Source organism: Aquila chrysaetos, chromosome 17, assembly GCF_900496995.4.
Source record: "Aquila chrysaetos chrysaetos chromosome 17, bAquChr1.4, whole genome shotgun sequence".
NCBI classification, from domain to species: domain Eukaryota; kingdom Metazoa; phylum Chordata; class Aves; order Accipitriformes; family Accipitridae; genus Aquila; species Aquila chrysaetos.
Genome location: NC_044020.1, coordinates 22,346,575 through 22,359,484, shown reverse-complemented (window position 1 = coordinate 22,359,484; position 12,910 = coordinate 22,346,575). Strand labels below are relative to the sequence as shown.

The window sequence follows — 12,910 nt, the reverse complement described above, 5'->3', positions numbered from 1 at the left end:
TGTTGTAGCCCTTGCCGAAGATTCATCATCATATGGAAGGCTTGACCTCAAAGAGACCTAAATTCATCGTGTTGCTGCACGTGAGTCTGTCGCTCACAGACACACAGGGATAAGAGTTGACTCCTCTCCAGAGAAGGCACAGACCAGTCTTTTCAGAAAGCCTCTATGGAAACTCATAGGAAAATGTTCACGGGATAGCCACCGTGTTCAGCTCTTTACAGAAGGGTTGAAGACAGGTTGTCATATAAAGTTCATTGCCTGGTGAAATTTGCATTGCTTCTAAAATACAGTGAAAACCCCTTAATTTGTGAACTCTCTTCCCCATCAAGTCCTGGTAACTTCATTTACTTCTGAAGGAATGGGCCGTGCCTGACAGCAGCGGCCGCACAAGCAGCGAGGGCAGAAAGCTGCCGTCGTCCGTGTCCTCGCAGGCGCCTGCGGTCCTGCCGAGGACACCTGAGGTCGCGCCGCTGAGGACGCGCGCGTGCGTCCCTTCCGTGGCCCTTCCCTCCTCCGAAGAACGACCGCGCTCGGCACTGGCCTGGGGGGGCTGAAGCCCTGGGGGGGCTGAGGTGGGGTGCTGGGCCGTGGGTAGATGGGGGTCCCTGGGGGTCTCAGGGCAGCGTTCGCGTGTTGCCAGCGGCGCTTGGCAGAAGTTAGCAACGTGGGGTAATGCCCTGCTGGGAGGAGGTAGGAGGCGATGGTGGCAGGAGGGACATAAAAACCTAACGAGACCTGAATTTGTGGGGGTGTTTATCTAGAAAGACTTACTGCTGATTAAAGACTCTTTAGATGAAAAGGATTTACACAAGGTGCCAAAGCAAAGGCAAACGAGAGCGAAAGGAGACTGAAGAACATTTATTTCTCGCAGTTCCTGGATGATAGTTGTTCTTGGTGAAAATCAGCACAGCTGCGTAACATAGCACAGAGTTTAGCAAGCAAGCACGTCCACTGACGGTACGACTTCTTTAGATCTGGAGGCTCGGGGAGATGTTTGTGCAGATTACATGCAGAACGGCATTCTCAAGGAGGAAAACGGCTAAGTCATTTTCTTCTGCATGCGTCCTCCCTCATGTAGGAAGACAGGCTAAATACACTATAAACTAATCATGCCTTTAAAAGTAAGTTCCCTAATCTCTTTTTTGCATTCTGTCTTCTTCTTCTTCCACCCCCACAACCCCCGCAGAATAAATTTGTATGAGTTGATCAAAAAGAACAATTTCCAAGGTTTCAGTTTGTCTTTAATTCGACACTTCACTCAGTGTGTGCTCAGATGTTTACAAGTGCTCTACCAGGAAAGAATCATTCACTGTGATCTGAAGCCTGTAAGTACAGTCATTTCATAACCTGTTATTCTGTACAGAATACATTAGCTTCATCCTATTTTTTATTGATTGAGAGGAACTCTCAGAAGAATCCTTAAAACCCAGTGGGGTATTTGTACAGAAGCTATCATTTATTTCAGACTGTGTCAGTACTAGAGTCGAGTGATTCTTTCCATTGATTCAGTTCATTCACTGCAGTATTATACGAGATTATCTGGTTGCCAAAACCTATGCAAGTATGAATCAATTTCAGGTAATGACTTTTTGCTTAGAGAAAGAAAAAAGTACTTGTGAAATTAAGTATTTCAATATGGGGGGCATTATAATGCAAGGAGATATTCACAAGGCAGCCTGTTTCAGGTTATCCTGTTAAGTCTATCTAATTTCATATGCATAACGATAAACTTAAGTAGCCTAACAAATGACAAAGCAATTCTATAGTACAGTATTTAGGGTGCTCACCTGTTTCTGGAGGAACACATGTGATCCAGTTCCTGCTGCTATATCTGCTAATCATTCATGCTAGGTGAAATATTTCCATTCTCCTTAAGCCCCGGTATTAATTTTTTTTGCAATTTTCTGAGATTTCTGAAGTATTTTAATTCTGTTTTCATTTCAGGTGAATGTTTCTCTTGATTTCTTTTTCAAAACTGCAAATGAACCAATAAATAAATAAGCTCTCAAATAAAAATGCTAAGGATGAAATTCTGCTCTGACTGTGTAATGTATCTTGACTCAGAAGTCTGAAGAGTCACATACTGTCTGTACCTATTGTCTTGCCAACATCTTTGCCAGACCAATTTGCAGTGAGAAGTGAGGTTTGCCAGATAATCAAAATATCTTAATCAGAAACAATTAGCCCAATGGGAAATCTGTTTCCAGGCAGCCACTGACAAGGAATGAGGTTGGCAAGATGAATGAGTGCAGTCTGTATTTAAATGGAGTAACGTATTAGTGAACATTTAGTGAGTTAACTAAGAGAGAATTTTGTTCTCATTCTACAATTGTACAGTTTCATGAATTTAATTTATGTTGCCTGAAACTTGCATCTATTATTCCATCTGCCTCCTATGATATTTCTCAACATAAGGTAGAGTATGGAGTTTGTCTGGACTTAATGCTAGGTAATCACTACCCCCAGCACCTGGTTTTGCAGTTAATTCGCTCCCTTGCATTGTGAGAGATTCGGTATTAGTGACAGAGTCCTATCTTGAGCATGAAGGGATAGCTAGCTGCAGAGAGAGGATGTTTCTTCCCATAACAGAACCAAGAGCACCTGGGTAGTGGAAGTCAGACCTTGCCTTGACTTTCAGCAGCAGCAGCTTCTCCCTCCTGTCACGCACAGTATTTCCTTTTGAGTCCACTAATTACCCAAGAAACTACTTTGTCATTATCTGGCATCAACCTGGGAACTGCCCAGTCCTTCAAAGCTTTGATGTATAATCACTTTAAAACTGGTTGATAAAGGTAGCCATCTCTCTGCTGAGAAGTAGAGAAGACTGTATGATCAGAAAGGAAATCAAAGGAAATCTTTGATTTAGATAGATTTTTAATGAGGATACAACTCTGCAGAAGAGAGCTAATAGTCTATGTTTACTCATCAGTGCAAATATGCCTGAACGAGCTGTTTAAGGATCACTTCTCAAGCTGGAATTGTAGGCACACAGTGCTGTGCCCATCTGCACCCAGCTAATAATCCATAGGACCCTACCATTTCTGTTCATCACTACCTTGGGATCTCTGCATCGCACAGCTGTGAGGTGGAGAGAGGTAGATGCTTACAGACAGTCTGGAGAGAGTTGAAAGCAGTGGAAGGAGGAACTGTGAAGTACGACTCGCTCGTGAGGCAGGGGCTTTCTGTGGTTGCAAAAGGATGGTTCTGGTTAATTTAGCAGAGCATGCAACCAGATGCAGTTTGCCTTTTACTAGCTTAACCACAATGAGTACGGGGAACTCGCTCCGCTCACACGGCACGAGTTCTCACTGGCTGCTGCCTTGACAGCACCACACGCTGCCCAGCGCAGTGGCTTGGCTTGTATGTGAGGCGCTGGTGTCCCTGTCTAGCTAACCTTCAAACTGGGTGTCTTTACAAATCTCCCCTCTGCTTTGGTTAATTGCACATTATCGGATGCCTACTCGTGTTAGCAAATGCATTCCCAAGGAAGTTGTATTTTGAAGCTTTTATTATGCAGATAATTGTAAACCCAATGTTGTTATGCATTGCTTGTTTTCCAAAGTGTTCGCTAACCTAATGTGGTGTTAAACCCCTTTTTTCCCTGTGATTTTTTTTTTTTTCTCTTTAGGAGAACATATTATTATACCACAAAGGCCAAGGTTCAGTTAAAGTTATTGATTTTGGATCAAGCTGCTATGAACACCAAAGAGGTTTGCAGAAAAGTCAAGTTGATGTAATTTTCTTAATAAGCTTTCTTAATTTTAAATAATGTGGAAAAACTATTTCTTTGATTGAGCTAATATAGTGACCTATGCCCCTAATTAGAATCTGACGAACTGTTCAGCCACTGGTTGTGGAACAAATACTGGTAGGAGACAAGTAAGGTATTACCGTGCTTTTTCTTTGTCCCAAGCCTGATCAGCTCCTCTACTCCTGTTGAAATCAGAATTGCGTTTGCAAGAGTGGTTAGCTGAAGTAGGCCTATGAGAATAATCCCAATACTTCACTTAACAAGGGGTTTATCTGGTCCAGAGAGCCTTTCTCAGTGGGATGGTTAAATTATAATAGGTACTTTTTGGTTGACTACAACAGGGGAAATGGGAACTATGCTTCTAGTTTAGAAAGTCTAAGGTCAGTTTTATTTTTTTTCTATTGAGGATTTAAGTAGAATGTGCAGGAGATAACAAGAACAAAATTTGTAAAGGAGAAATGAATGTATAAAAATCCACCTAACAATAAAACTTAACATTAATAGACATATTGTAAAGCAAGAATGATATCATCATCAGGAACATAAATATCATCTGTTAAAAAACCCAAACACAACAACAAAAAACCAAAAAGCAAGAAAGAAACCTGCACTACATTTTATTAACTTAGAAAAACAAAACTAGTCTTAAATGGCTCATATTTTTCCTATGGAAGATTGTTATTTAAGCTGAGCCAAACCTGTTCATCTACATTTTGGGATTCAGACTATTAGATTTACATCCTAGTTTTGTAGGAGTGCATAATCACTTTAGGTTTGCCCATGTTTGAATAGAATGTAATCTGAGATGCAGCCTGAAATATTTGCGGAGAATAACAAATTGAAACACAAAACAAGTGAAAAGAAAGATGGAGCATGACTGAGGAGAGTCTGTCAGCTGAAACAAGAATTGGTACAATCCTTAAAGTGGTACAGGATTAGAGAGTAGAAAACAAGAAGTCAGCTATTTATTTGTGACAAGAATGACAAAAAGCAGACAACAGTTATGCAGTTGGTCAAATGCACAAGGGCACAGATTGCCACCACGGTACTCTAACTGTACAGATTTGGTGAGATCACATACTGTGCAGCACTTTTAGTTTTCAGGGCACTTTCCTTCCAGAAAGATGTTGAATATGTGGGGATGCAAAGAAGTGCAGAAATATAAACAAAGTGACCATCAGAGAGATAAGGAATAAGAAAATAAAAGAGCTTGCATGCTGTAACCTTGTTCAGTTGTCTGAATGACAAGAGGTGAAAGAATTTGTCTACTCACTATGCTAAGTCCCAATCTTGGACTGAGATCTTTTGACATCTGCTGTGGGGCTATAATGCATTAACAGGGAAATCGGAAGGCAGTAGGAGATTTTCCCTAGGTGTCAGTGAAACCAGTATTTCCTACAGTGCAAGCCTGTGATAATGAAGAACTATTGACTGATGCAAGGGGAAGCCCTCCAAATCGGAAAATGAACATGGAGTAAGCTGAATCACAGCTTTAGTAGAATTATTTCTTTCAGGGAAGCTTGTTGAAGAACAATTTCCAAATGGAATAGTGGAAAGCATATCACCCATTGATTTTAGGATGGGATTAGAAAAGGTTTTCAGAGCCTCTGTGAGCAATCCCTTAATGTCAGCTAATGGATAGAGTAGATATATGATGCCTGAACATGTATTTCACTTTTCTGTGAAATCTGGAATCCACATTTCTGTCCCAATTATGATATTTTGTTTCTTGTCTAATTTTCTCTTTTGATATAGTGTACACCTATGTTCAGAGCCGGTTTTATCGCTCTCCTGAAGTGATTCTTGGTCATCCTTATGCTATGGCTGTTGATATGTGGAGCTTAGGCTGTATCATAGCTGAGCTTTACACAGGCTACCCACTGTTTCCAGGGGAAAATGAAGTTGACCAACTTGCCTGCATCATGGAGGTAACTTTGGGGATTGTCTTTTGAATTGCATACTCATTTGATAAACTACACTGCCAGCAACAAAGAGAAATCTCAAGAGATAATGAAATATAATTGGCTATGGGCTGGCTTTTTAGAGGGAGGTTTATTACAGCCAAAGGACTCTTTGAGAGGATGGGTCCTAATGCAAAAATGTTATTTTCATTTTATGTGCCAAACACTGCTTTGTACACTCACTGTCTGCCTTCTGAAGGAAACATATTTTAAACTGGTCAGAATTTGTATAGAGAAGTTAGAACAGAAGCATGTCTAAGGGGAAGGAAAAACAATCCAAATTATAACAGGCTCCTCTTCTCTTAGAAATCAAATATGCGTTGGTCAAATTGGTTCTCTTTAGTCCAAACTCTTGCTGAGAGAGAGATTTTTCTAACATTTGAGGAGTCAGCTGTGGCTTTGTCCAGCAAATCTGGAAAACCTCAAAGGCTTGAGTACAAACCCACTGGGTGACCTGCTCAAGTGCTGCTCTACTCTCCTGGTGAAAAAGTTTTTCCTAATAGTCACCCTGCGCTTCTCAAGCCACAACTTGTGGATGTTGCCCCTTCTTATACTGTCTGCCCCTACAAAAGAGTTTGGCTCTATCATCTTTGTAAATGTTTTTCAAAGAGTTTTGGGAATGTACTGTGATATCGCCAGCCCTGGATCATCTACCCAGTGCAAATGTTAGAGTAGGTGCAAAACTGACCTATGAAAGCAAGTTACTTACTCACTCCATACCAATCACTAAACTGCAACCTGACGTTGAACTCAGGCCCAGGTTCTGATCCTTCTAGTGCCATGCTAGTTTGTATAAGATTTTTCAAAGTCAGAATCTCTCCGTGTGACCTCCTAAACAGCTGTCATTAACAGAGATGCTTGTTCTTAGAGGCTTCTGTGGTAGTGAAGAAGATCCCCGTGTCATCCTTTATAAGATCACATTTTGTGTGTGCAGACAGCTCTAAGGAATCCCTCCATTCCTTCCACAATAAATAGCACAAGAGGAAATGGTTTGTAGACATTTCACAGTGAATTGCGACATTCAACTTCTTTTCAAATGGAGGGTGAAATACCACAGATCTCCTGATAGTTGTTATGTATGTTTATGAAATGAGGAGTAACTCCATGAATTCATTTTCTATGTTGAAGGTATTGGGTCTTCCACCAGCTGATTTTATCCAGGCTGCATCAAGGAAGCGAACATTCTTTGGTAACTGCTTCAGATTGTTTGTCCTTGCCGGATTCCTTCCTGCTAGTTAATCACTAGTTAATAGCACTGGTAGAGAGTAGGGCCAGAGAACCTTAGCTGCTTCTTAGCTGACAAAACTTCTTTCAGGAAGAGGTATTGAGGAGAAGCAGAAGGGTGACATGAGGCCTACAAATGAACCTGGTGCTATGCTCTTCATATCTTATGGGCCTCTCATTGCCAAGGTGATAGCAAAGGGATTGGGAAATCCATTCCACCGTCACTTCTTAAAAAATATTATTGCTAAAAGTGACGCAGTGGGCTTTGGGAACTAATTTACATTAAGTTCATTCCTCTGTGTATAATGTGGTTTTGGAAATTACACAAAATGAACAAAAAAACACAGTGTAGGATGCAGTCGCCAGGATGTAACCAATATTGTTTGCCACAACGCTGGCAGACTATCAGTCCAACAGGGCAAAACCGGAGTTAGTGGGATGGATATGGTACTGGTTTTGCAATTCTCTTAAATATTTGGTGAGGATTTTTAAAGTAATTTTTTGAGCATATCTTTCTTTTTTTTAAGATTCCAAAGGTTTTCCTAAATCCATAACTAACAGCAAGGGAAAAAAGAGATGCCCAGACTCCAAGGATCTAAGCACAGTGCTGAAAACCCATGATGCTGGTTTCTTGGACTTTCTGAAAGGATGTCTAATGTGAGTTCATAGTTTTGACTTATATGCAGCAGGCTAGTTTGGGCTTTGCTTTCATTCTCTTGTGCCTTTAAAATCTTTGTATCTGTTGGGGTTTTTTTTTTAGTTTGTTTGTTTGTTTGTTTTTTCCACATGATAGCACTTGGATAACTATTACTATTATTCATAGCTTATTGCAGGTAGAAATCAATGCACAGAAAGACTATATGGGATTAGTCCAAGGTACAAAAGAAAGCTGACATCATCATATCTAAAACCAGATCTTCTTCTGATGCTGGAGACTAAACTCTAAATGTTTTTTACCCATTGAGGCCTTTGTATGAAATCCTTCCTGTTTTATCAGATAAAGGTTCATTCAGATAACATAGGTAATGGCAATGCACTGTCCCAAGGCAGTGCATATCTGGAGATCAAAGTTTGGTTTTGTACTTAAATCTAACTCCCACTCTGGTGGGAAGAAAGTCTTCCAATTTCCTCCAGCAGGAGTTGTATTTGGAGCTGACTTAGCTGGCTTGAATGTCTTGAGTGTATTTTCTGTGCTAGGCCTTGGAAATGGGAAACAGGCAATACACTGTGGTATATGTATGAAAACAGTTCTGCTTATTTGGATATCTGCTTACAAAGATTTGCTCTCTGCATGCACATTCCCTCGGATGAGATTAGGCTCTTTTTAGTTCCAATACACCATACGCCTCCCCCTTAGCAGAGGATGAAAAGGCAAAGTACGTTCAGCCATGTCTCCACCCCAGAACCAATGGTATTGTTTCCTTGCTTCTCCTTGACTGTGGTGGTTAGCATGGAGAATTACTTAGCACAGTTACCAGAGTGTTACCTTGTAGATTACATGCTGATTTAAGCCCTTTTTCTCTTTATCATAGTTATACTTATTTTTCATTGACAGCAGTCACATTGCACATTTCAAGAATTATTTGATAGACAGTATTTTTCTTGATTGGAATAGATTTTTATAAATCACCGGACATCAGAAGGCCAGAAGGGTCTAATATGTCTCAGATCCTGTCATTTCTAGGATAAATTGTTGACTTTACTCCAGTCAAGGATTTTGCTATCATGACAAGTGGCCCACAGCTGTTTTCTTAAAGGAAATTGATGATTTGCACGTTTTTTGTAAACTGCTAAATGCAAATAACATGTAATTGTTAACTGTCTTCACACAAGGTAGAAAACCCACAGTTCCTCTATGCCAGGAACTTTTTACCTAGTATCACAGAATAATTTAGGTTGGAAGGGACCTCTGGAAGTCATCTAGCACACCCTCCCACTCAAAGCAGAGCAAACTTGGAGCAGATTACTCAGGACCTTGTCTGGTCGGGTTCTGAGTATCTCCAAAGAGGAAGATCCACAGCCTCTTGGGACAACCTGGTCCAACAGCAAACCACACTCACGGTGAGAGCGTCAGCGGCAAAGTGTCTGTGTGTTTGTGTGGGGGAAGACAGACGTGATTTAGTGTCACCAGCGTATCATCTGTGATCACAAAGTAAATGGCACTTTTTAATAAATGAAGTACTGTGGGAGAAGCAAACTATTTCATGGCTCAAACATGATCATATGTCTTTTCCAAGGCGGTCAGGTCACTAAGGATTTTACAGGGTGGGACTCCATGGACCCTGCTGATGTGAGGTGTTGTTTTACTAATAGGTCTTTTTGCTTGGGAGATGGTTACTAAAGAGGTTTTATTCATCCATGAAACTAAGAGACTGAGCATGCAGGAACAAACTTTTGTCTGGTTGCTTGAAATACTTTAATACTCTTCAATAGGTGCAGTAATGCTGTCGGGGTGAGCTTGGATCCTAATGTGTACCATGTTATGGCAGCAGAAGCTGGTTCCATACTTTTTCCAGTGTTACCTGTATCTTATGCAAGGCTAATATTTTGTGTCTTATTTAGAGCTGACTGTAAGTTTCTTTCTAACAGTTCAGTAGTACTTTCCTAAAGAAATCCATGCTAACTTGTAGTTACATGAAAAAAAAAAAAAAAAAAATCACCCCTCTCTGTTTCACAAGAAGGTTGCTTTTAATGTTCTCTGCTTGCTAAATCTGTATGAACCATTGATCCATTTTGGTTCACTGGCTGAATCAGAACATTTAGAAAATAATTTCAGTGAAGCAAAAAAAAAATGTAAACAAGTCATTTCAGGTCACACAGGAAAAAATGTTTTATGTTGGGATTGTTTAAATTTTCAAAGGAATGAAGTAAGGTTTGAAATGAAAACTCATTTTGAGACAAAAAGAATTTTGTCTTTTTCATTTGCCAATCTGTGTCTGTCCAAAGCAGCCTGATATGTTTGCCATGATGTCACAAATAGTTTTGTTCAACTTGTAGAGACCTGTTTTGTGGATGAAAACATCAGACAAAAAAATAATTCACTCCGCTCTTGTGGTGACAAGAATCTGCTTGTTTTCCTACATTATTCCTGGACAGCACTGAGATTAGACAAATCAGAATGAAATAGTCTGCAACTGATATAGAAATTAGTAACAGAAATACTAGGTTTGATATGAATGCAGTACGAATGGAAATGTACGTGTGTTTGAGCACTGAAAGACAAAGCAGAACAGGGGTGGAAGGAACGGTACGTATTGGTAACAAAGGGCACTGCTTCCACCTGTAAAACCGGGGAGTGTGTTGTCTGCGTCACAGCCAGGAAAGCTGTACACTGGTGAGACCTCAGCACAGGTGACCAGCACTGAAAAATCTCAATTGCATGGCAACAAGGTTGCAGAATATCACATATGCCCTTCAGTTTCCTGTTAGCCTGAAAGGAAAACAAACATATATTCCAAAATACAAGTTAAACCAGACCATGAATAGCTACCTTGCCTAACGTTTATGGAGGCTGAAGTCAGCAAGGTTCTGATCTGAAGAACCGTGCCCAAACAGCAGGTGACTCCTAAAGGATGTAAAAGATCTGTCCAAAGACTAGTATGTCATCACCGATCAAGACGAACTCCAGAGATGTGATGATGACTCAGTAGCTGACAACCCTTGTCCTTTGCATGACACACAAGTGGTCTTGGCCAGAACACTTGGTACTTGTTAGTATGTGGGTGCGAGAACTGAGTGAATGAAACCTGTGAGAGGATAAAGTCATTGTAGAGATTTTGCAAAAAAAAAAAAAAAAAAAAAAAAAAATCACCTTTCATTTCCATAATAAGATCTCACTTGAGTTTTGTTACACAAAGTCTCTACAGTAGTTTCAGGTGCAGTTAAATTAGGGAAGACATATCTTTTAGTGAATTACCCTATGTCCCATTTATGTTTCTTTTCTTGGAGCTTGCATTGTCAGAATGTGAAAACCTTGAAACAAATATTCAAATAACACCGTGAACTGCATATTAAAAATGGTTTGATGCTGCAGAGGGTTTGATCAGCAAAGCACACAGTGCTGAAGTAAATAAAAAGTTTTGAAGGAAGGAGAAGATCACGTAAGATTTTTCCTTGCTTTCAATTAAAATTCTTTTGTTTCAAAAAATATCCTCATGACCTGACTTTCAGAAGACAATACTGAAACTTTTGACTTAAACTAATTTTCAGCTAGAAACAGTTGAATAACTATTTGTCTACCATGGATTTAAGGTGGGAACCTGCCCTGCGCATGACTCCCGATGAAGCAATGAAGCATGCATGGATCCAGGAACCAAAAATATACAGAGCAAAACAGAAAACACAGACTTCAAGGAAGCTGAGTGATGGCTTTTTATCTACACCAGAAAAGAAAAAAGAGAATATTCGTAAGCATGTGCTACCCGGAGAACTAAGTGCAGTTATATCAGTGTTTGGTATTTCTTTATATTTAATATCATCTGTCTGAAGTAAGGTGAGGTGATAGTACACAGTGTGCAGATAACGGATGGTCACTGGAATGTGCTGGATAGAGCCACTATTTCTCACTTCTCTAGAAATGCATTACTTGTGTTTTATAGCAGCTGCCAGCAAGAAGACTGGCAGTAGTAAAGATTCACATAGAAATATCTTTTCCCTACTGACAGCAAAATAGTTATGGTGTCTGACACCAGGCCATAGTGCACTTCCCTTTCAGAGCAAAATAATGCATCAATGGTGGTTGTAAGATCCCAGACAAAATTTTCAACTGATATTTTGTGAATTTGTGGTCATCATGTGTTTATCTGCTGCTAAGAGTCTGCAGTCTTACCGTATCATTTTATTTATTTATTATTGCAGAAAATATCTGGAAAGATACGGCTGACAAAGTGAAAAGCGAACTGGCTGAAAGACTGACTCCCACTGTGCCCTCCACAGGCACAACAGAAAATGATGTGCAGAACACAAGGAAACATGTTATTCCAGAGAAACATTTGGAAACCCAAATGGAAAAGCCTATAAAAAATGATCAAGCAGAACACAGTGGTGAAACAGGTCTTCCAAAAAATTCTCTTTTTTTCCCACCAATTAAGTAATACAGAGCACAAGCGATGATTGATTCAGTTACATACCTGGTATATTTTGTAGGTATTATTTGTACTCAGGAATATAAGCTCTATCTGTCTGTACTTGGGCTGTGCACATTGTAAGTATATTTAATTTTCATTTTACCCTGAAATAGTCCAGGCAACCAAAACAGAATATGTAAACCATTCCTTTGCCTCACCTACATCCTTGTGATCAGAGATCCTTCACAACCAGCAGCAATAAAATGGAGACTGTAGAGGTGGAGAGTGACTTATTCTTGATGTTATAATAGACTTCTGAATTGTAGATTTTCCTGGATCTAAAAGAACAAATGCACTGACTGAAGAATCTGAATCCTTTCACTTATATCAGCACAAATCAGGAATAATTCATGGATAGGATTACTGGATTTATTTCTGTATAAAAAATAAGAGAAATCAAACCCAGCATCTTCACTTTCCTCCTTCTCTATCTCCCTCTTCTTTATAGTGAAGCACTAGATGGAAACCATTGTCACACCTTCTAGCAGATTTAGAAATGTAAATTATGTTCTTTAGCTCTTTAGCAGCAACAGAGAAGAGTGGTATTCTGGGCCCACTTCTGCAGGGACTCCACTCAGTATTCATATCAACAAGAAGGATGGATTAAAGCAAGCTGTTTTGATTCAGGAAAATTGTCTTCCACAGGAAGTTTAACTTAATAGTCTGAAAAAAACAGATTTTTATGACCCCTATGATTTATATGTTTAATTAATTTAAACATTTAGCTCTTTGGACAATAGACTGTCTTTTCATTGCATTTGTAGAGCAGCCATCTCATTATGACTCTTACACTTTACTGTGGCTTATAGATAGTACTGCAATTTAAAAGGAAATAATGAGGGAATTGT

General features: G+C 39.8%; 1 protein-coding gene across 4 annotated transcripts in view; it reads left to right on the top strand.

Moving 5' to 3' along the window:
* DYRK4 (dual specificity tyrosine phosphorylation regulated kinase 4) overlaps positions 1–12,277 on the top strand; it is a 41,703-nt gene extending 29,426 nt beyond the window's left edge. For all 4 annotated transcript variants that reach the window (XM_041129511.1, XM_030040500.2, XM_030040496.2 and 1 more), the window contains 7 exons: positions 1,187–1,325; positions 3,629–3,710; positions 5,507–5,679; positions 6,841–6,901; positions 7,464–7,593; positions 11,188–11,342; positions 11,794–12,277. In XM_041129511.1, the coding sequence (XP_040985445.1) occupies positions 1,187–1,325; positions 3,629–3,710; positions 5,507–5,679; positions 6,841–6,901; positions 7,464–7,593; positions 11,188–11,342; positions 11,794–12,029 (976 nt within the window). In that variant the 3' untranslated portion in view covers positions 12,030–12,277. The remainder of the gene's footprint in view (positions 1–1,186; positions 1,326–3,628; positions 3,711–5,506; positions 5,680–6,840; positions 6,902–7,463; positions 7,594–11,187; positions 11,343–11,793) is intronic.
* The last annotated feature ends 633 nt before the right edge of the window (positions 12,278–12,910 follow it).